This window comes from Syngnathus acus, chromosome 10 (genome assembly GCF_901709675.1).
Source record: "Syngnathus acus chromosome 10, fSynAcu1.2, whole genome shotgun sequence".
NCBI lineage: Eukaryota > Metazoa > Chordata > Actinopteri > Syngnathiformes > Syngnathidae > Syngnathus > Syngnathus acus.
This window is the reverse complement of record NC_051095.1, coordinates 18,243,427-18,268,275: the sequence shown is the minus strand read 5'-3', so window position 1 is coordinate 18,268,275 and position 24,849 is coordinate 18,243,427. Positions and strand designations below refer to the sequence as shown.

Below are 24,849 nucleotides of genomic sequence, written 5' to 3'. Positions count from 1 at the left end.
TTTATGTTTCATAGTGAATTTGTCAACATATACGCTGTGAAAACAAAAAGTCAAAACCGTGTTCATTCTTACTAATATTTGCGTCTGCTAATGTTTTATGTGGAAAATACTGTACACCTTGAAATAAAAATATGATGTGCATTTTTTTGCTATTTTAGTCCTAGGCTAAATTCAATTTATCTGGGTTTCTGCATGTTACCAGTAAAGTTTTTTTTATTTTTCATCAATCTTACAGAGTTGCAGCACCACTTCGTGGTAAATTCTGGTTACTGCGCATTTTATCATAAGAAACGCTTATATAACAGAAAGAAAGAGTACCGGGAAAATACAGCTCACAATGCCCTAAATGTAAATTCCTCACTAAATGCCTTTAATGTGAACACAAGACAGTACAACATTTTTATCATTACTGTTATTGTATACGATACAAATTTTACAGGACTTTTTGATGATCACGTCATTGAAAACATTTAGACAAATATTCTAACTGGGGCTGTAGTCACATATTCGCCTGACTCGTACGTGCGCAATTTTTCATTATGTCTGTGTATCATCTATTGTCATACCCAACAGTTGATAAACAGAGGGATAGTGGGTCATTTGTTTCCAAATTGCTCTGTTGACGTACTTCTTTAAAGAGCAAATGATCACGACCCATACATCGATCCCCAACGATTATATGGTGCTTTTAATGGCAACCTTAGATGCGTAATTCAATGAATTAGTCGTTGTGTTAACGTGATCAGAAAATTGCCGACTTCGAGATCGCAACAACAAATGCTGTGAGAAAGCTGGGACAGATTTGTGATGCTCCGAACTGAGAAACTATCACGTTTAGGTACGCATGTTAACAAATGTTTGCTCCACCTAGCATGAGTTGTTAGTGAACAGAATAACACGTGGGAGGAGCCAGGCATGCTTGCGATCTTGGAATCCAGCGAGACACGTTCGTCCCAGGTCGTAAATCCGATAGGAGACGAACTACCATCGCTTCCCTTGTCGAGCCCGTGGTCACCCCACTGTCAATGTAGAAGCAGATATCGATCTGAATGATACAAATATTGATTCTTTTCCATACTTGATATTTAGAGACGTATGCATCATGCTTGTGCCTGGGTGAACTGCTTCCTGTGTTTTTCTTTTTCTGTCCTACGAAATAAATTTCCTGGTGAAGTTGTATTGTGCATTGTAATAAACTGTAGTGGGAAACAGCAATTTATTTATATTTATTTTTCAGCTTAAATTTTATTGGTTGGACCGGTTATTTCTTTCGAAAAGAGTTCTTAGAATTATGAGGAGACTACCGGTAAACCTCTGTGTCTGGGTAAGAGGTCTGGGTCTGTCAGGTATAAGAGTATTGCAGCAGCTCGTTTTTTCATGGATAATTTATTTGATGTTTTCAATAATTGGTGTGTTTACACAACATGTAAGCCCCTTTAAGTTGCATTTTTGGTAGAGGAGACAAGTGACTAGCAACCCACAAACACAGTCATCGAACTTAGCTCTATAGTAATCAGCAATGCATACCATGCATGGGACAACTGAAATATCTATTTCATAGAACGATATCGACCTCTATTAGCCGACGTTGGTATCGACCCTATCAACATTTGTATCGACCTGTCTGCCACTACTGCCAGGAAAGGAGGGCGTGAGTTTAGTTGTTGAATGACGGCCCTACCGGCGGCCGTCTGTTGGTTGGCGTGTTGACAGAACGACGCAACCTATGGAATACGCACACAAGAAATAGTCAGTCCCTCTTTATTCGGAAAGTTGAACTCAGGAGGTCAACGTTCGTTGCGTTAACGTGGGGGACAAAGTGGTGCCTAGGCCGAGACGAGGTGCTCGCATGCAGGTTGGTGGTCCGGCGGGTTCTTTGGTGATCGAGCAGCCAAAAGTAAACACACTCTCTTTCTGTTAAGAGTCTTTTTTTTAATCAGAGAACTGGACAGCGGCGACTTTTAATTTCTGGATGCGTACATTGAATCGGCTCGCAGCTTTATTTCTTGACGCCGAGACCGTGAGCAGCGCGTAGGGTGCTTGTCAACCACAATGTTTTGAAAGAGAACCAATCAAATCTGCTATTCAAATCCACGCTTATGTCAGTGACCTATATCTCACGTATGTGCGCCAAGAGCCAGCAGTCGCCTCAACGCTAGACCAGAAAGGATGGGGACGAACGGGGTAGACAACCCGGCGCAGCCTTCTAGCGTGGTGTCCGGGGCGGAGCAGTCGGCAGTCGGTCCACCGGACGAGCAAGGCGATGCTGCTCTCGAGTCGGGCTCGAAGAAGGATGAGCGTTCAGCGGGGAGCGAGCGTAAACTCCCCCAAGAGGACAGCGCCGTGCAACTCATCTCATCCCCGGCTCTCGAAACTGACACGGCTGAGAGGCACGGCGGAGGATTCGAACCGCCCGAAGGAGGTTTTGGCTGGCTGGTGGTTTTGGCAGCCACCTGGTGCAATGGGTCCATCTTCGGGATTCAGAACTCTTTTGGCATCCTGCATATGATGCTGGTGAGGGAGCATGCAGACCCCGAGGACAAGACGGTTCAGTTCAAAGTGGGTAAGTAGGACACATACATTGTCTGACAGGAGAACTGGGTCTATGTAATAAACATACAAAAATGAAGCTTGTCCATGAAAAGCGACTTGGATTTTTTGTGTGGATCAGGTTGATAATTAACAATAATCATTATTAAGTTATCTATCTGACTAACACTTGCTACATCCATTGAACTCACCATCCAGGTTATGTGGATCTAGTTAAAGATTACTGAGAACATCTGCCTGGTAGTGTATTCTACTGAAAACCAGGATCAAATACAAGTCAAGACCCAATGCAAGGTGTGTCAGAAATGTTCCTGGACTGGCGTCACAAATGATATATTTCAAATCTAAACCACCAGTTTCCACCTTGCGAGTTAAAGTCACTTTTCTAGACCTCTCTGCCATGCTTTTATGCACTCCAGGAAGGTTTCTTCTGGGATCTTCCACAGCTCAGTTGTCTCGCCAACTTGCATCTTCAAAGCAGGTCCACTTGATGGGGCGTCCTTGAGCTTGGAAAGGAAGAAAAAAAATTACACAGATGGGATGTTGTTTGAGGACAGCAATGTGTTTGTTTGCCAAGAACTCAGAAATGCTGAGCGTATTGTGGATGCATTTGTCGTCTTGCCACACACAGTTTTCACCCTTTCTCGCACACTGACGAATAAGCCACTGTAGAACTGTTGGTCTGGGCCTGTGGCAAGAACTTGCAGAGGACAGCTGTCTTCAGCCTTGGTGACAGCGGACTCTTCATTTAAAGGCTCTGCCTTTTGATGATAGAGCTGGTCAATTAACTGAGGTTGAATTGGGATTTAGATTTTGGCTTCTCACAATCATAATAACATTATAATTGAAGAAAATTAATTTGGCAAACACTTCTCTGGTTGTTCATTCAAGTTATATTTTAAGGTGAAACTTATCAGTTGAATAAAAAACACAGATTTGAACTCAACAAATAATCCTGTTTATTAATGTATCAATGTGAATAAAAATATTCATTATAATTTGTACTTCCTGTTTGGCTCTCCCTAGCAAGTCTCAATAGTCTCATCACAAACGTTGCTCATGTTTTGTAGCTTGTTCTGAAACATTTCTGACAGACCTTGATTGTATCAAGTGGTGAAAAATTTTGTTTCTAATCATTATTGCCCAAACACATTTATATCAATTAAATATTGTTGTTATAATTCAGTTTTCCTTTTTCCTCACATTGCTGCCAGAAAGTATCAGGTGGGGGAAAAAAGGCTTGGCAGGACGTAACTGTTTTGTACTGTCCAGGAAATGCTATGAGGCTTGTGATTATTAGATTTCCAGGAATTGACTTTAGTTGAGTTGACTTCTCTATAAAGTTCGCCTCCACCGGAACTCCGCCATTGTTTTCCCCTCTGTTTACCTGCATGCTTCTGGTATATATAACAGGCTACTGAAAATGTTGATCCAAGTTTCTCAGGGTCTCACGCCTCAAGTAATCCCTTGATGCATTTCAGAAATGCATATTCATCAATTAAATTCACAACAAAAGATTCTTGAGGGAGGTTCTGCCTTTTGAAATCGCTCCAGACTGCATCCACAGTCACAAGTAAAGGTTGAGGTCATGATGCGGTGAGGGATTAAGAAACCTCCGACATTATCTTCAAAGTAGGTACAAGTGAAGAAAGTCTAAGCTGGGGGGCATGCCATGTGTCAGAAGTCTTTCATGGCAGCTTTGTTTAGTTCATAAGGCTCTGGAGGAATGCGAACCAATGAGTTGTTGAGTTGACCTGTTGTTCCTTTCTGTGGAACCCGAGAGATGTGGGAAGGCAAGACAGAGAAGTTGATTTTGTCTCCCATTTGCTTAAGTCCCCTTCGATAATTCTTGGTTGTCCAGTATCCAATATGAAAGGATTACAATCAAGCCAACCATACAAAAAAAAAAAAGAGTATAGCATGAATAAAACAAGAAGGCACGCAAACTTCTTGCAGCGCTATCTTCAGTGAATAGTGATTGGTCTGAACCTGACTCACAAGTTAATATATTTCTGTCTGCATTTACTATTCTGAGTATTGTTTCTCTTGCATTTTCTTTCTTCCTTTTATCTACATTATCATTTGACTGAATTAGAGAGAAACATGCGGTCGAACCGTAATCATTCTTGAATGCTAGTCAGATCCTTTTGGATTGGAAAAAATCCTGATGAAAATGAAGGCAATAGAAGTACGGTAACCCTATGGAACAACTCTTAACAATGCAGGCATTTTTAAAGGGGAAGTAAACCCCCTAATTTTCTTTACAATATGTTGGATGTGCCCCCACTAATCTAAACACGACATTCTGATTAATATTACGTGTGTGGTATATGAGTAAAGCAGCAAAATCCACCCGTTTTTCTCCATCTCAGGGGGCGGCCATTCTGCCACTTGCTGTCGACTGAAAATGACACCACAGTCGCCAGATCTCAGGTTGCAACCAATCACGGCTCAGCTTCAAAAACTGGTCAGCCAGTATGCTGACATTTTGTGTGTTATCTTTTTGACTATGTGCTGCAAAAAAAGACACGTAAAGAAGTGTTTTGTTGATTTGAACAGAGGGCTTATCATATTTGCTGATATCTCGTTAAATTTTGATTTTTAGCGACATATCTCCTTGATAAAATTGTACACCTCTAGTGTACTGGACCAAGGAGTTTCCACTGTGAAATTGTTGGATTTTTCTGGACTGCCGTTAACTCAACAACGAGAGCTTGGGGTGTTTATTACTTGTTGGTGGTCTGGTATTTCTCAGTAATTACACAATGTAAGAGGCTTTATTCCTACTGCGCCAACTCATGCAAATGTCCTGCAATGTCAAGGTGTGTACTCAGCTGTACTCTGCTCTGTCAATCACCACACTGAAGGGAAAAAGAAACACATTCTGCTTTTATACGCAGTGGGGATGGTGTGAGAAGGAAAAATCTTTTATGTGACTTTTCTTCAGGCGCTCCGCCTTGGTCTTGCATTCCAAAATCACGCATTTGTTAGTTAAAGTTCGTTAAATATTCTAAATTGTCCAGATGTGAATAGGAGTGTGAATGGTTTATTGTCTGTACTCTATCCAAGATGTGCCATGTGAGTGACTGCCTGGCAACCAGTGGAGCGTGTAGCCTGTTTCTCGTCCAATACCAAACGTGAATAAGCTCCAGCTCACCCGTGACCTTAATTAGGACAAGCACGATAGAAAATGGATGCATAAATGTTCATGTGAGAACAAAGCGGTATTTGCCTGACTTCTTGTGCGGCCCGGTACCAAATGATCCACGGTCCAGTACCGGTCCGCGGCTCGGGGGGTTGAGGACCACTGTTTAAAATAATATGTTTCTGTGCCACCCAACAAGTCAAAACACATTCCCATTGTCCAGTTTGTGGAACATGAATTAAATAGGCAAAATTCACCTGTTTTTATCCATGGCAGTTCGGCTGAAAATTACATTATCGTCAGCATCTCAGGTCACAACCAATGACGGCTGAGCAGTTTTCTGAAGCTGAGCCGTGATTGGTTAAACCAGGGCCCACCTGGTGGTAGGTAACAATCTGAATCACTTGAACATAGCTACCCTCGTTTTATACCCACAATTCAACCGTTTGGGGTTCTCTGTTTTGACCAACCAAGGCATTTTTTGTGTTTCTGCATTAGAGCTTCTGCTTGCTTCAGGACTAATTTTGAATTTTGTCTTTGGCATTAAATTTCAGTTAAGTATGATGGTGACAGGTTGGCATTAGAACTGATTATTTCCATGATGTCTTATGTAACACCCCACCCAATATGATTAAACCAGAGATCTACCAGTGTCATGGAATGAATGGTTCAACTTCTGAAGTTGCATTTCAATGACTTAAGAATTGCTTTTTTGTTGATAAATATTACTCTTTAAACTTTTAGCAACTAGTACCCAAAATTTTCTGGAAGCTGACTGCATGGCGCCCTCGTTACAGCAAAAAACACAAAAAAAATAAATTTTATTTCTTCAATGCTCTGGCGCTTCTCTCTGTCTCTCTCTCTCTGGCACACATTTCTTTCAGTTTCAGACTGCTGTAGTCTATAACGGGCCCACTTGATTCGGACTATTCAAGGGCAAATTGGCAAATTGGAGCGAAAAGACTCAGCGAGTGAAAAGTGGCTTCTGTGCAACATTCATTGGTGATTTACATTTTAATTTGATGGAACTGGAACTTGAAAAGGTTTGGCAATCTTAGTAATGAATGTGGTTCCACTGTAAAATGGTCACGGGAGCTATAAATGCAGTCTATTTATTCTTTGCCAACAAATGATAGACATAATCTATAATGAACAATTCTGAAGCAAACCATCTTTTTAATAGTGAACAGCTGAATCTTCATTTATTTGGATAGGGTTTGGAATCACAGAACCAATCCAGTTCTTCTTGCAGGAAAAAAAACAAAATAACCTTAGTGGCAGGCTCATCCAAGACTGTGGTCATTAATTTTCGTCACTTTGTCAGGAACTGTGTGATAGAAGCGACTGAAGTGGTGGTGGAATTGGAAGTAGCGGTTGTCTCAGCAGTGGTCGTTGTGTACTGGGAAGGAGGAATCATAGAGAGAGCTCAGTCGAGCGTGTTGAAAAAAGCTCAGTCTGCCCTTGGCTGCAAAATGCTGAACAGAACAATGTTAGCCAAGTGGACATTCATTATACGTAGACAGCTCTTCCCACCCCCTGCGCCAACCTTAACCGCAACCACCCAAAAACATTTTTTTCTCTTTTTCTTTTTTTCCCCACTTTTTCCCCACTGTTTTTAAGTTTATGGTTGCTTGTGAATAATTTCACCTGGTTTGTTTGGACAATCCTTGTTATTTTCATATTTTATATTATCTTTTGCAATTATAACCAAATAAGTCCCCCTGCTGTGGGATAAATTCTACGCAGCTTGCAGGCGAACAGTGTTATGTTGTTGAACCGAGTCACCTTTGAGTCTCGGGAACAAATTTGAACGACTATTTATTTGTTGCATTATCACCACTGAGAAGAGAAATGTTTGCTAAAATACCCTGGGTGTAGTGTATATAATGGCACAGCATATTAGAAACAGTTTGCCCAAATGAACAAACACACTCACATGACCTGAAGTATGTGAGTGTGTTAGTCTATTTGGTCTCAGTCCTGGGGGTGATGTGAAGGGTACTTGGAATAACACGGCCTCCACGTTTGGTTGATTTCACTCAGAGATGTTATACCTATGTTCCCCAGGTAACTACAGCCAGACAGTTGTTTGTTTGCATTGAAACATTTGGACTGCAGTTTTTGACTTTGCGTGGACATTGCACCACAGACCAACTTTCCACTTTCTGATGGATGAACATATTGCAGTTTTTGGTCCTGTTGTGTATTCATATGTAAAGGTTACAATGAATTACACACGTGTTCTTAAATAGTACTGTAAGTCACACCGAATCAGAGGAAAAAGCTCACACAATGTGTCTTTTTTTCAAATGTGCAATAAATCAAGCAAAATAATGACAGGAAAAGTTCCAAGAGTGAGTGTGATTTAGTTTGGGATAATCAGAGGTATGTGATGACTGCTATTTAGCATGAGTTTGTTTGTAATTGGTTATTTCTGAAAACATTTTAAGTTGCAGTTATTTATTTTTACTCACTCTCTCAGGAATTTTTTTTAGGTTTTTTTTCCCAAAGGAGTTCTCCAGGTTATCGTCATAATAATGATTTAAAAAGCTTTTAAATCTTGATCTTTTTTTTGCACAAGCTGGATTTGGAGCTGTAATGTGTAGACTTTTTATACATCCGCTGTTGCTTTAACAACCGATTTTTAAACAAGAAACTACTAAACTACGACGACTTACAATGCTTTTCTTAAAGATATTCTCCATTTTGATTCACTCATATGTGAGTTATGTGACACACACAAACAACGATTTTTTTTCTAGTTTAGTTCTTTCCATTGAAGAAAAGATAACCACGTGTCCTTGTGTAGACATCCCATCTCCTGTCAACACGTGCTTTGATTCACAGTGGTGCAATTGTTTTATTGCCTTAATTTTCTTCAAGTGATGTCTGCAACACATTGCTATTGATCTAATGCTGTCTGTTATGTCTTTGTTATCTCCGCAGCTTGGGTCGGGGCTCTCGCCATGGGGATGATTTTCTTCTGTTCACCGGTGGTCAGCATGTTCACGGACCACTTCGGCTGTCGGAAAACTGCCGTCAGTGGGGCGCTCTTGGCATTCATTGGACTGCTCAGCACGTCTTTTGCAAAGTAAGCTGTAATTTCTTCCCTGTTCAATAAAGAAATGCAGATAAATAGGGACTGCTCATGAATATAATGTTTTGACCCAAATTTATTCTAATGCATCCTCTACTGGGCTAATCAAATATGAATTCTTCAGTGGTGGATGAAAATGAACAACTTTGAAAACCTCCCGTTTTAAAACACTAAGACATGCATGTGTGGTGCATCCATGTGTTCCATTCCAATGCTTGAAATTGAAAAATACTACCGAATGAATTGGGGATGTTGTTTAAATACATCATTGTAAGTAAAAACACAATACAATTACTTGCAACATTTCAAATGACTTTTGATTGAATACACTACAAAGATATATTTATTGTTCAAACTGATAAACATTATTTTTGTTTTTGTTTTTTGTTTTTTGCAAATATTCTCTCTGATACCTGTATCACATTCGCAAAAAGCTGGGACAGGGGCTACAAAAGACTGGGAAAAAAAAAAAAAAAAGTAAAACCTATGCCACAGGTGAAGAGGTTACCTGGGATCAGGCGAGTGTCATGATTGGGTATAAAAGTAGTATCCTTGAAGGGCTTAGGTGTCCACAAACAGGGATGGGGCGAGGTCCACCACTTTGTAAATAGTTCAAGAGTTGGAGAGTAACAGAAATAATACCAGTGTCCATGTTGCATCCTTATTTAAATAATCTCAATGTAAAAATAGGTTCCCATGAAAACAATTTGCAGATGTGTAAATGAATCAATCTGTCATGCCATCCAGTTAATTAGTCTTTGTTTTTCTGTTCTAGCTCGTTGAGCCTCCGCTATTTTACTTACGGAATATTGTTTGGCTGTGGATCCTCCTTTGCTTTCCAACCCTCTTTGGTTATCCTTGGCCACTACTTTCGCCAGCGCCTGGGCCTTGCCAACGGTGTGGTGACGGCAGGAGCCAGCCTCTTCTCCATGGTTCTCCCGGTTTTGCTGAACAAAGTAGTGGAGCCGCTGGGACTCAGCAGAGCCTTCCAGATCCTCAGCCTCTTCATGCTTGTGCAAGCCTTGCTGGCGCTAATGTTCAAGCCATTGCTACCTGCTGGACCTTGCATGGGACCAATGGGCCCCGCTGAGCCTCAAACGCAGGCAGGGGCGACTCCTCCGAGTGGGAACTGGTGGCACAAGGTGTTGGCGGGGGTCAGAAAATACTTCAACCTGCGAGTGTTTCGCATCCTCACTTACCGTGTGTGGGCATTTGGAGTTGCTACGGCTGTATTAGGCTACTTTGTGCCTTATGTCCATCTGGTAAGAACGTTATGCCCCTGTTCCACTGAATGCTTTATTTAGAGTATCTCCGCCTCGGGATGGCTAGTAAAAATAATTCAGTCTGTTCTTTTCTGATTGCGTTTTTGTCGATCATGGAGAGTAAACAAATTTCCATGTTGTACATGCCGTATCATTTTTTATCTACATGGAATGTCACTGAGAATGAAACAATATTGACCTCTTTACCATATAATTGGAAAAAACAGTATAGTTTAATGTGGGACTTGTGATCACGTGTCTTTCAATATTTAGTCTCCCAGCTCACTTGGAAAAACTTGGAGCATTTATGTCAGGGTTGTACAGTGCGGGAAATCTTAATTTTCTTTTGGCCTCGGGACCAGAAACTACAAAGCTTATATTCAATATCAAATTATGGTGCACTCATATCAATTCCTACATCTATCTACAAAACTGAACAAAATGTTAAGGACGTGGTGTAAAGCTGCAGCAATACAGAGCTGACAAGTTGACCCCCAGATGTGTCCAGATGTGAGTATGTTCCAGCTTCTGTTTCCCTCTTCCAGAACTGTTGTTTCAGGCCCAGGCCCAGGTGTAAACACAGCCCCGGCCTTTGTAATGACTTGACCGCTTCAGGAAACCTCTCCTGTATGGCCCCTCTGCGTCTTGAAACATTCTTATCCTATGGCAATGTATGCATAAGAAACCGTTCAAAGCAGAGCAAACAGTCCAACAGGCTCAGGAAAGACATCAGAGGGTCGTTTTGTTATTTGGATCTGATTTAAGGGTTTGAGGGAGTGGGCTGCCTTCTCACCCATATAAATATTCACATACTACATTCCTGCTGCGCTCTTCCAAAAGCTAACATTTGACCGAGTACACAATCCACTTAGTTATTTATGTATGTATAAACCAAAACATGAGGATGTTTTTCAGAATGTTGTCTGTTCAACTAAATGACTTCACATGTCTTTGTTTTTGTGTGACAGATGAACTTTGTCAAAGAGCAGTTTAAGGGCACCAAGAAGGAATGGGTCCTCCTTGTTTGTATCGGAGCATCATCGGGGGTGGGACGTCTCACTTTTGGCAAAGTCGGGGACCTCATTCCAGGTCTGAGGAAGATCTACATGCAGGTCAGAAACTTAATGACAGTAGAGAGTTTGAAGCCAGTGTCCTTGGGCACGTCTGGAGCCTTGAACATTTAGTGACCATCAGAGCTTGATCAGTTATTGTATCTACTGTCATCCGGTGGGATGCTTATTTACATTTTTCTTGCGGAATAGCAAAATCCATACAGCTTCCTAAATTTCAATATATATGTACTTTGTCATATTAATACATATTTTGCCATATAATATTGGATCGTATTTATTAAAATGCTACAGTATATCCTAGCCTTATTATAAGATGCCCAAGCTGAAGGTGGCAGTAGTGCTCAAGGAGAACACACGCCATCTTTTCGAGGAGTTTGCGCATTTCACATAAATGTGCAACCCTCTTAAGCATTTGGATCACATTGAGATCATTCATGCCCATACACTTTTAATTTTTTTCTTCGTGAGTATATCTACAGTCGTGTTTGGAAGAATAGTCGTAGTTTTATGCGACTAAAAACACTAATCCAGATTTAGAGTACCGTATTTTTCGCACTATTAGGCGCACTTAAAAACTTACATTTTACTCAAAAAACCACAGTGCGCCTTATAATGCAGAGCGCCTTATATATGGCTCAATTGCTGAATTTGTTGATCCATACTGGTTGTACACAGTGCTCTGCCAAAATGTTTCAGTGCGTTTTAGTACGACTAGTAAATTACAAGGTCGCATCGCTTCCCAACATGACGGCAACTGTGGTCAGGGGGCGTCACTGAATAGCTGTTGTACCCGCGAGGCTATTTCATTTCAAAATAGGCTGCTCCGTTAATGTTTCGAGTAAATTTACGGATTGATATGGAAGGGAAACATAGGTAAGCAGTACCAATGTGTTAGATCAAACTTTAGTCAGTTCCGATCATTTTATAGGCGATCGTTTGAGAAACGCGATTGTTTACACTTTGCTGAGGCTCATGGGGGTCTGCGAGCTGAGGCTCATGGGAGTTTGCGGGTGGCTAATGCTATAATAATAGCTGCTATACGCACCAGGCTATTTCATGTCAAAATAGGCTGCTCTGTTAATGTTTCGAGTAAATTTACGGATCGATATGGAAGGGAAACATAGGTAAGCAGTACCAGTGTTAGATCGAACTTTAGTCAGTTCTGATCATTTTATAGGAGATTGTTTGAGAAACGCGATTGTTTACAGAGGGCTCATTGGTTATTGGCTAGTGGATGCATACCGCAACCCTAGTCAACCTCAGTTTGTTGCAGTATAGCTTCTATTTTATGCGCCTTTTAATCCGGTGCGCCCTATATATGAAATAATTTCTAAAATAAAAAATTCAATGAGGGTGCGCCTTATAATCCAGTGCGCCTTTTGGTGCGAAAAATACGGTATATATTTTATAGCTACATGGGAAACAACGTACAAGTAGATTCATTAGATTCTCACAAATCCAACAAGACTAAGCATTCATGATCTGCACACTTTGTGAAATTGGGCTATTAGTAAAACAAAAAAAGTACAAAAGGTGGTGTTCACAATAATTTTGGCAATTTTGTGGAATAAACAGGTGTGAATCCGTTATTCCTATTTAAGGGTTAGGGTTAGGGTTCTCCAACACTTTAAATTGCACAAAAACCCCCTAGAGGTGTGTGCATGAAAAAAAATGGAAAACAACCATTAAATGGATAGAATAACCAGAATGGCACAGGCTCACCCATTGATCAGCTCCAGGATGATCAAAGTCTGACCAATCATGACCTGTAAGTGCTGTGACAGAACATTTCACATATACGTACGTTATTATACTTTTTTTTGGGAAGATCAATAGAACACCATGTGCTGTATTTCAGAAAGAAGACAAGACAACAATCTGTAACTTCAAATTAACTATTAACTTCATTTGCACAACTGTGGTTGTTTACTAAACTTTTGGCACAGACCTTGGTACATTGAATCAAAGTTCATTCAGTATAAGTTTAAATAAATTCAAATGGTTTGACTGCAGATAAATCCTAATTTGCATGCACAAAAGAGTTCCATAATGAAAAACTGCTGGATACTGTTCCGGGTGATTGAACGCTAAGAGTAGAAAAGGCGAGCACAGTAGAATAGAGTAGTTTTGAGGTGAACTGCAATGTGTTTCTTGTGTACTTGTAGTTTCAAATTACAACACTTTGTTCGTGTCCTTAGAATGCGCTTTTCTTATTGTTACCAAGGGAAGGTGCTTTCAATTTCTGCTGCGGCACAGTGATGCACTGGTTGGCACGTCTGCCCCACAGTTCAGAAGTTACGGGTTCGATTCCACTACCGACCCTCCCTCCGTGTGGAGTTTGCATCTTCTCCAATCAATCAGCCTACCATGCATGTTTTTGGGAAGTGGGAGGAAACCGGAGTGCCCGTAGAAAACACACGCAGGCACAGGGAGAACATGCAAACTCCACACTGGGAGGGCCGGAGGTGGAATCTAACCCGCACCCTCTGAACTGTGAGGCGGACGTGCTAACCAGTGCGTCACAGTGCCTCAAAACAGGAAGAAAAATTGAGAAGAAAAATATAACCCGTTTCTTCTGTCTTTAATAGGTGGCATCCTTCATAGCACTGGGACTCATGTCCATTATGATCCCACAGTGTTTTCTCTTTGAGGAACTTGTGGTGGTGTGTATATTCCTGGGACTGTGTGACGGATGCTTCCTTACCATGATGGCTCCCATCGCATTTGAGCTGGTTGGGCCCATGCAGGCCTCGCAGGCCATTGGATACATGCTTGGGCTCATGTCTCTTCCGATGACTGCAGGTCCACCAATTGCAGGTGAGGGACTAGTTTCTTTTCTATCTGTTTTAATCGACACAGTAATACTGACGGTTATAATCCAACAAGAGCTGTGAGTTTATTAATATTAGCAAAGTCAAATACTTCAGCAAAGACAGTGATGGTGGAGATAGCACTGTTTAGTTATGAAGAGTGGGATGGTACGGGCTTGCAGCCAACTGTTGGGTGTCTGAGCATTTGTCTTCAGGCTAAAGAAGCGTACATATTAGGCCCTCTGTGCTCAGCCTGTTTTCAGCTCCCTACGCTCCATCAAGCAAACCTCTCTCTTCAGTATCATTACAGCCGCCTAATAAGAGCACAGAGGACAAAGCGTTTGTTAATTGCCTCAGGCATGTTCTTACTGCTTTTTTTCAGCACTCTCCCCGAATCTGATTTCAACAAATGGCAGAATAATATGAAACTTTTAAGACTTCTGGTAGGATCTTTCATTGCACACACTATAGTTACGGCCACGGTGCAGGTTGCGGCTTGGTCAACTTGTTCTAGAATCTAAAATGGTTGATAGAAAAATCAAGCATTATTTATTTATTTATACTCTGAAAAGTCCAAGTGAGTCCATCGGTAAAGGCAGCACGGTTACACATGCTTAAAACATACTATTTGATTATTTGCAAGGAAAAGATGAGTCCCCCCCAACTGACACAGGTTCCAATCTTTTGGAGTTCTGTAGGAAAATCTTTATGCTGGTCAGAGGTCATTGATACTTGATCTGTGACAAGTTTTGGTCCCTTGCACCCCCTAATCTGAGTTGTGGTTCATGTTCATTCAAGGATTGACAAGCAATTTGATTTATGTATACTAAAGCCATCCAACAAGTATTTCTGGATGATAAACTTAAATAACTATTTGATGATGTCAATACTTAGTGACATCACTTTGCCCACATGTGCTGTACATGTGTAGACTACCTGGGCAGACGCTCCAATGGAATGGGCAGCAACAGTGTCCACATTCTGAATTCACAAACTGGTTCTTCGATGGACTACATGCTGCAGTGTTGAACCCGTTGACCTCCCTTTGCTTCAGCATGTTCAATGCGTTTGCTTTGCGTCATCTGTAAACAGAGGGAGTGTCGAGTAGCTGAAGCACAGCTGTTAAACTTGCATTCTTGGCAGTGGGAAGTTCGAATAGACCAAGAATATTTTTGTCGGTGTAGGTGATTGTGATTGTTGTTGTCGTTATGCACTTTAAGTTGTTTGCATTTTATTGTCTGAGATTTGTTTTATAGTTGGTCTGTAAAGGTGGAAGAAAAAACTCAAATTGTTGTAAATGAATGTTTATTTAATCTCGCCTCTACATAAATTATAGTTAACCTCCAAGGCCTAATGCTAATAAATAAATGAATAAAATTAAGGATTGTTTCCTTCAAAGTAAGAAAAGTAAAGGAAGAAGATAGCATTGTGAAAACCATTGAATAAGAGGTTTGGAAATTCCTTTTAATGTCTATTCGTATATAGTATCAGTTGAAATAGAGCGATGCAAAAAAAAAATCGGTTTTTGCATTGTATCTGTAAAGATCCCAGCTCCACCGCAGCATGTTTTAAACATTAGATGAAGGTGCGCATTTTTTTTTTTTAGCTTTATCAGTATTCAATGGCACTAATTGTAAACCTGGATTGTTTCAATCTGTTGAAAAACCACCTGTTCATTGCCCAATTATCAAGTTGCAATTATAGAAACCATCAACACTGTGTCATCCGGATGTGCAACATTGTTAATGAGTTCATTAACCGTGAATTTCTTCATTGAACCCATAACATACCACTCAATTCCTTCTCCACTTTGCAGGTCTGCTACACGACTACTTTGGGGACTACACCGTAGCCTTCTCGGTAGCCGGTGTGCCCCCCATAATCGGAGGAGTGGTGCTGTTCTTTGTACCCCTGATACACAGCCGACTGGCGCGTGGCAGCACGGGGGCAGCACCAGAAGAGACGACCACGCATATGTTACCCAATGCCCAACCGACACCAAAAAGCTGCTCCAATGGAGACATGCTACCCGGCTACACTGACGCTGAGACGCACATCTAATTTAGAAACGGTAACTACGATACGTTTATATGCGTCACAATGTTTCCCATTTTTTTTTTATTTCTCATCCTTAGATTACCCTTCTCCCAATTACATTGGCGAGACTGTCCAGTTGCCTGACCTTTGATTTCGCCTCCTCCTCGACCCTGCTGAGTGGATCTTTGTCAAGACAAACTGCGTGACCAAGTTTGAAGCTGGAGTGGTGATGATAAGAAGGCTCGCCGCTATGCTAGTTAAGGAGGTGAAGCAAAACACAGTCTGAGAAGGCAGCAAAATATCCTCCAAGAGGACTGAAATGAAGAGATTTTGTATAATTGGGATTTATCTCAAAAGCTTAATATTTTGCTATGATCTGGAAGTCTAAATGGAATCTTTTAAAGATATGAATGTAAACTGTATACAGTGGACCCCTGCATATTTACTCACCTATTTGTGGATTTTCTTTGCCCTAATACTTTTCTAAACGTATTTAAATATGTATTTTTTTTAATTTATGGAAACCAACCCATATTTTGTTATTGGCTGTATATCCCTGTTTACTCAATCATCTGTCTTTTTTGGTTCATTCAGTTATAATAGGCGTCAATTATACACTGATTTTCCGCTATCCCCTACAAATAGCAGGGGTCCAACTGTACTTTTTCACTGAGGAAACATTTTACGGTGTACTCATCAGAAAGTGTGATCTATCCCATTACCTCGAAAATGGAAAATGAGTACATTCTATGGTATATTTGCGCCAACTCGTGACGGCATTAAGTTGAATTACATCACAGAAAGGAAACTGATCTTTTGACTGACGGATTGACAGGCAACTTCTGTTCAGTCAACATCAGTGATGATGTCAAAAAATGTCTTTGAATTCTGTAAGAATAACAAGCATTCATACTTGCATTCTTACAGGGAAACTTAGTTTCTCTGAGTGCACTATCCACCTCTGCTGATGATTCCAGCTTTTACTTTTTTATCTTCTTTGTTTTTCTGTCGAAACAACGGTGAGGGAAATGTCTTGCGTTGCGAATATCATGAGTGAAAAACAGCAATCTCCTCACCTGAAAATGTACTTGCTACTTTACCAGCCGCCTTCATAGGAGACACAAGTTAACGTTTCATAGAAGCGTTTCATACGCAAGCACAAGGAAAATATTGTTCATATTGCATTTCATGTCGGATGCTTGATGGATGACACAAAGCTGGGTCACTCACATTCCGTGCAAAATTAGCTTTTCGTTTCCATTTTTACATTTCTGTGAAGCTTTTGGTGGGAGAGTTCTCAATAATGCCACATGAACTACGGCTTTAATCATGAAGTACTCTTATCTTTTTTCTTTTCTGTACTGTCAGTTATATTGAGGTAGGGTAGTCTTAATGACTTCAAGTGGAATTTTTCTCACATTTAAAATGGCATCTTAGCCTCTTGGAACTTTTCCCTTGCAGAGAGACTTTCTTCTTTCTACCCTTCTACCATTTTCTTCAACAGTGAACTTGAACTGGGTCATCTCACCAGAAGGAAAGATTTAATCTTCCTTCTTTTGTGTTAGTCACTAATCCTCTCATTCATGCTTTTGTCCACCTTATTCCTCGGCCCCTTGAGCCTTTACATGAATTATGGGAGTGACTTTTGGTATGACCAGGAACTGTCGTTTTGTTTACGTGGTACTGGTGGCCATGTCAGTTATCGACTGGTGGAAACGCTCGATTTCACACATCGTAAAAGAAAAAAATTCAATCCTGCTTTCCTCTAATGTAGCGCGTTAGGAGGATGACATAAAATAGTGGCCAGCGATAAGGTACAGTCGCATGTTTCGCTACTTTCTGAACTCTTGTCGCTTCCGACAGTGAATCAATGAACAACCTCAAACGCTTTGAGACGTATCATCACCCATACAGTTGTAAAATTGGTCGCATTTTATTAGGAGGTTGGGCATAGTTGGCCAACCGCTAAATCATATCAATTTCACTACTTTCAACTCTATGGTAACCACCTCACGTGTCGCCTAATAATAGCAACAACATTATATGCACATTAATATTAAAATACTGAATGTAATTATTGCATTCAGGTTAATACTGACCAGCAACAATCTAAATGCACGCCACATAGGAACGTTCAGAAAAATTTAAAACTCCATGTTGTTGCCTGACTAACACTAGTACTAATATTTTGCCATGTAGCTTTTGTGTTGTGTCTTCATATACAAGAAATCATACCTGATGTTCTTGTGACACTGCTCTCAATCTTTAATCTTTGTTGGGTAGCCGGCGAATCTTTCAAATCTTTTCCAGTGGTTGCCGTAAAACAAAAATAAAGTTTGATGCGAGCGTTGCTCCTTGGGCTTTTAGGCCCCAAATGAAGGGAAAGCATATGTACCTGAGACAATGTCAAGGTTATATTTAAAATAAATAAATCATCCTAGATTTTCTGCATTCCTCATTCTCGGTAAAGCGCTGGAAACTCTACTCATTCTCACAAAATTTGCTTTTCTCTTGGGTGCATGTTCAAAACATTTTGTAGAACAGTTTGTACAACCCTCAAAAAGATCCCAAGCTGTGCAAGACATTTTTAAATACTATGGGGGCAAATAAAGTAAACAAACAAACAAACAAACAAACAAACAAACAAACAAACAAACAAATCAAATAAGCAGCAATCAAATAAGCAGCTCCGGGAAACAATAGTTGCTGTAACAAATAGCTCATTGCTACTTCGGGGTTCTTTCAGGAAGTGCCTGCCATAATTGTTTGTACATGCATCAAAGCCTTCAGGAATAACTTATTGTTACCTTGGCTAAGACATTTTCTCTTCATCTGTAGATTGTTTTAATCGCACGGATCATTTCTTATGATCCCTAAAGAGTAAAGGAGACACAAATGCTGATCTTCAAATGAATGTGAAGATTATTGAACAGAGCCATAGATGGACTGAGATATTGTTACATTTATTTTATATATATATTAAAAAAAAACATGTGACGAAACAATCAAGCTAATTCTAGCTAGGTACACAAGATAACTCTTCCTTAAATCGAATAACCACAATGTACGGGTTTTCACCGTAATCCAAGTTTAATTCATGTTGAATAATTTGCTTAATATTATTGCTCAAGCATTTACAAATTGCATATTTAGAGTTAACATGTTAACAGCTGCAAACTGAAGTGAGATTTATGTTCACTGGTATGTGCTACAAAGAAGTGGTCTTAATCATTTGGCAATAAGAAACATTTAAGCATACAAATACAACTCGCTAGATTGATGGAGTAGTGTTACATTATTTTTTTACATTCAATTTGATAGAACATTCATAAGGTCAATTAACACATACAGGTTGTTATATTTTTACATCCAATTTGACAGAACATTCAGTCATAGGCTCAATTAACACATACAGGCTGTTTGACTTTTTCATGGGCTATCACCTTCAAACCGCTTCTCTACCTTTGCGGTGCTTCACACTGCTTCCTCATTCATCCACTGATGACATACAATAAGGAGTGACTGAGGGTTCAGTGTCTTGCTCAAGGACACTTTGATGTGGTCACAATAGCTGAGGATCAAACCCTCAACCTGTGGACTCTACCTCTGAGCCACGGTTCCCCGTACTGTACAACTCCCTAATCAGTCACCAATTAATGTTGAGTAATTTTTGCCAATAAAAAATTGTAGAAAACTACTAAGATACAACCTACGCATAGACTTGCCCATTTATTTTTCTGTTCATTATGTTAGACATCAGTAGAGTTTTCACCATGTTGATGTTGTTGTAATATTGTATTTTTATTCTGTTGGGGTATTTGATAAGATATTCATTTATTTAATAAAATAAAATAGAGTATGAATCATCGCTAAGATTCTCATAGATTGCTGGAAGTGCTGACAGTTCTTTTATTTGAACGGTTTGATTTTTTTTTTTACATATATACTATCCATCCATCCATTTTTTTAACCGCTTAGTCCCCACGGGGGTCGCGGGCGTGCTGGAGCCTATCCCAGCCGTCATCGGGCAGTAGGTGGGGGACACCCTGAACCGGTTGCCAGCCAATCGCAGGGCACACAGAGACAAACAACCATTTGCACTCGCACTCACACCTAGGGACAATTCGGAGTCTTCAATCGGCCTACCAAGCATGTTTTTGGGATGTGGGAGGAAACCGGAGTGCCCGGAGAAAACCCACGCGGGCCCGGGGAGAACATGCAAACTCCACACAGGGAGGGCCGGAGGTGGAATCGAACCCGCACCCTCCAAACTGTGAGGCGGACGTGCTACCCAGTGCGGCACCGAGCCGTCTTTATGATATACGTATATATTTATTATAAATATATTTGATTATTTGGCATCTTGTTTTAATCAGTTATTTTCTGAAACCTTTCTTTTTTTGTAGTTGTTGATAGTGGACGAGTATTACATGTGAGACACTTGACTCACAGCAGTAACCTCAATTAAAAACCAATCTACCTTTTCAGACCGGTCTGAACAGTTACTGAATTTCCTCAGCTCAGGTTTTCTTCACACCAAATTCCAACATCAATATCTGCTAAACTTTGCCTTCTTTTTCCCAGCCAAAGTTAAAAATACATATAACCATTGTTACTTGGCTATTTGTCTTTTTTTTTTTAAACATTACAGTTCATGTAGTGTAAACTGAAAACATGAGTTATATGTACAGTGGAAGTCCAACGTGACAAAATGCAACAGTTTGGAGTTTTTTGAGTTCACTGCCACCATACAGCACTCATATCTCAAATGTTCACAAGGGTTTAAATCTCAGATGAGTCACCCCGTCACTCAAGGCATTGCTGTATTATACAGTATTTAGGATTTGAGCAGCGACCGCTGCGAGGTTCCTATTGCTTTTGTAGAAATAATTTATTTTTGAATGTTTAATCTTTGCTACTTGTATGACCAATACAGTAGGTTTTGGCCAACTGGACTCTCGAATAGCTACACAAGACATATTGCGGTGTTTTTTTTTGGCGATTCCACTGTACATAATACTGTCATGTTACATCAAAGTAAAGTGTGGGGGGGGGGGGGGGGGTGAAACAGAATGACATGAAGAATGATTAAAAACTTTAGGTTTCTTGCTCTGGATCTGCTAAGCCAGTCATTTACAGCTTTTTTTGAGCCCATGGTCAACACTCTTGAGACCGCTGGGTCAAAAAGAACCCAATTTGGGTCCAACATTGGACCCAGCTTGCTAGGATGTTTTGTTAAAAAAAGGGGGTTATTTTGTACAACCCAAAAAGTCAGTTCAAATTGAACTACCGTAATTTTCGGACTATAAGTCGCACCGGAGTATAAGTCGCACCAGCCATAAAATGCCCAAAAAAGTGAAAAAACCCCATATATATGTATATAAATCGCTCCTGAGTATAAGTCGCCCCCCCACCCAAACTATGAAAAAAAACCGCGACTTATAGTCCGAAAATTACGGTAAGTGGGTCAATCCAATGTTTATAATAACTCTATCCAAGCAAGAACGCAATATAAGCATATAATATTTTACTCTGAATGCTACTGTTAATTTCAATTTGAAAGTTTTACTGTTCATTTCTGAAAGTCACGCGCTAAAAATATTGTACTTATCTGTTGGTGTTTGAGACGCCATGCAGGTGAGGTGCATTCATCCTCGCTGACTGCACATAGAAGGGCAAACTTGTTAAATTCGTCCTGCACACAAATTAATGAAGCTGCACTGAGCTTTCGGCCGTATGTATGTAATCACTTAAGTCGTCAATATTTAAGTTACATTTCATTTCACAGTTGCGGACACTCACTACTCCCAAATCACTCTCACCTCATTTGACTCTTTTGGAACTAACACAGAAAATGAGGATTTTTAAAAAAGAATGAGTAAATGTAGACACTTTTGTTATTCTTCTCAGAAAACGTGCCATCTTTTTTCTGATCTACTGACCTCAAATCTTTGGCCTTGTTCTTGTACTGTTTGTTTGTGAACTATACCATCAATATGTCAAGCAGGACCTTACAGTCTGCATGTTATTCGTATGAAACTGAGCCATGATTTTGCAAAAACGTACACAATGACACCTCATTCACGCTGACATGGTGTGATTACCAGCAAGATTAATCTGCCAGAGCCACAGTCTCTCAAAGCGTTTTTGGTGAATGTTTTTTTTTTCTTTCCCTATCTAAGCAGCAACATATGGGCCTTTGCTCCCTGTTCGACAAACTCTGCAGGCTGTGTTATTGATGCTTATTTGTCATTCTAATGACTGTAATAGTTCTGATTTCATAGCCTTCTACTGCGTCAGTGTTTTTTTTCCTGTGCTTGTTGCTGACACACGCGTGGCTGTGCGATAACCTCCTGAGAGGTTGCTATAGTAAGCCATAATTGCCTCAATTAACAATTGTTTGCATACATCCTTGCATATCCTCGCTTTGTAGGCACCTTTTTATAGATAACAACAGCAAAAATAAAGCCAGCTGGCTAAATGTAACTAAAACTGAAATTAATTCAAGCTGCTACAAAATCTGTTTTATGTGTGTCAACGTAATCTATGTGACAAGGCATTTTCTTCTCAATTAAAACAACATTAAAAACCTAATATGAAAAGAATGTTTACTCTCATTGTTTTTTGTTTTTGTTTTTTTTACCTCTACTTGAGACTGCACTTCATATTCTCTGCTATGTATTCAAATGGGGTAGATTAAACCCAGACCCCCTTGAAAACACAAAGAAATACTGTGTTGGTTGGTAAGCAAAATACAATACACTACTCTGTAGGGGCCAAAATATGTCCACAAACATGTGACATACTGTACTTATCACCATAGCAACACGGTGGAGTTCAGTAAGGCATTTAGTCCTCAGTGACTCTCCCTCGTTAGGCTGGATTATGTATCAATAAATCTACTCTGATTAGAACTCTTTATAGATAGCACTGTACAAGGACAAAGTGAACTTTTTAATCACAAGGCCACAGGCCAAGTTGAAATACTTGAACGAAAGGATTTATATTGCATGTCCGGAATGTCTTTTAGGATTTCATAGCGTTCTCTGGTCGTTTCTTACTATGTGCACTAAAAACAAGTTTTTATTCCGTAAGAATGTAACCAGCACTTTTAATCACTTAAATTAAACCCTGCTGTTATTTTACAGATGTTAAGACAAATAAGGTCGGGGTATCTTAAATTTTACATTGTGTCAGGACCATGGACTACATTGCAGAACTGTGCAATAGAGTACACAGGAGTGCTTGTAAAAACGTTGCATGCAATACTATATTTATCCAACAGAGGGCCTCCTCCACCCTTACAATCTTGACTGTCAATAGTCCAAGGCTCTTGGAATATTGGAAAATGCATTCATTGTAAAATAAAAATCTTTGAGGTCAATCCCCCAAAACACAATTATATAAAACTTTGTGGAAGTAAATACCCAATATATGATTGATTAAACAACCACACAGTAAATTCAGTTGAGATTTTTTGATTGAATAAGACTAGACAAAACCAGCAGAAAAAAATCTTATTTTTTTTTCATGACCTGGGAGTGTGCAACAGGAAATATTGTAAGGATGCCACAATGGTGTGAGAGCGGAAGGTGAAAAAAAATTCTTTGTTGTGATGTCACACTAAAACACGTGTAAGGGATCTTAACATGAAAATGTCTACATTTTGGAAAATTCTTACCCACTCTCACATGAGTTCAAGAACTTCCAGTATGTTGCAAAGTTCTTTTTTCTACGAATACATTGTGTGCAGTCCCAATTGGCGCAGGCTACTCCAGCAAAATCTAATGCAACCCAAACCAAGATTTGGATGAAAATTATCTTAATTCTAATGTTCGATTTTGATGGACATACTAGAGCAGGGGTGTCAAACTCATTTTTTCCACGGGCCGCATTGTAGTCATAGTTTCTTTCGGAGGGCCATTTTGACTGTCAACCCAAATAAATGTATGAGCACCTTATATACAGTAGAAGCTACAAAACAAACTGACAAATAACTCGTTTTCAAATCAGACGAATAAAAATTGGTCAAATATTTAGAGAAAAGATATTAAAAGTGAAGACAATTTGCAATTCTAGTAATGACACGAATTTGATGCACAATTTGTCTTCGCGGGCCACATAAAATGATGTGGCGGGCCGTATCTGGCCCCCGGGCCTGGAGTTTGACACCTGTGTACTAGAGATATTCCCTCAACCCCAGCCAGTGCAGTGTTTTGAGCCTTTTTTCCACAATCAGTACATTCAAAGATGTTAATGTCAATCAAAATCCCCTAATAGGTCAACTCACTCACTTGGTTGATATCGTGTCATAGGGCAGGTCACTCCATTTTGTTGAAGGGGCCAAATTATTTAACAAATTAACTGAAGGACTATTCAAGAATTGGCCCGCAGCCCATCACTACTCTAAATTGTCCATAGTTGTGAATTGTATTTTTAAAGGTTTGTCAATATGTGCTCTGCAATTGACTGGTAATTGGTGATCTGTGAAAAGCTCCAGCTCACCCACTAATGAAGACAAGCAGTAATGAAAATGGATCTTAAGACAGAACAATGTGATTTCTTCTAGCCAATTAACACAGGAAATTTATGTTAATGCTGAAGATGTACTTTGGTTGTGATGAAAGAAAAAAAGAGTGGTATATCATTCCAATACGATGCTAAAGGTAAAAATAGAAAAAGCTCTGTACTGTAACAACCTGTTACTTTTGAAGCATTTATGCACAACCATATTCCGTATCAGAAATTGGAGCTTGAGTTTGACACCATGAAAGATTGAGTAAGTTGTTGGTTGTTTTAAGCATAGATCAAACACCAGCCAGGTGAGCATGGGATAATGACTTCTGCACGATCCCATCAAGGCTCAGTCAGTCAG

General features: G+C 40.0%; 1 protein-coding gene and 1 long non-coding RNA gene across 6 annotated transcripts; both read left to right on the top strand.

The window, feature by feature from the left end:
* The first annotated feature begins 1,643 nt into the window (after positions 1-1,643).
* Positions 1,644-19,213, top strand: slc16a2 (solute carrier family 16 member 2). Of its 5 annotated transcripts, none has more exons than XM_037261721.1 (8): positions 1,644-1,855; positions 2,136-2,563; positions 8,642-8,786; positions 9,568-10,054; positions 11,023-11,166; positions 13,716-13,944; positions 15,754-16,008; positions 16,073-19,213. In XM_037261721.1, exons 2-7 carry the CDS (start codon positions 2,170-2,172, stop codon positions 15,996-15,998), a joined length of 1,644 nt encoding a protein of 547 aa, XP_037117616.1. In that variant the 5' UTR covers positions 1,644-1,855; positions 2,136-2,169; the 3' UTR covers positions 15,999-16,008; positions 16,073-19,213. The 5 variants fall into 5 exon arrangements, with proteins under 5 accessions (XP_037117616.1, XP_037117614.1, XP_037117613.1 ...); XM_037261719.1 differs by having other exon boundaries at positions 1,644-1,879; XM_037261718.1 differs by having other exon boundaries at positions 1,644-1,897.
* Positions 19,214-20,292: 1,079 nt separating this feature from the next.
* LOC119129203 lies at positions 20,293-22,579 on the top strand. Its single transcript, XR_005099144.1, has 2 exons — positions 20,293-21,265; positions 21,438-22,579. It is a non-coding gene; the product is annotated as an uncharacterized LOC119129203 (long non-coding RNA).
* Positions 22,580-24,849: the final 2,270 nt, after the last annotated feature.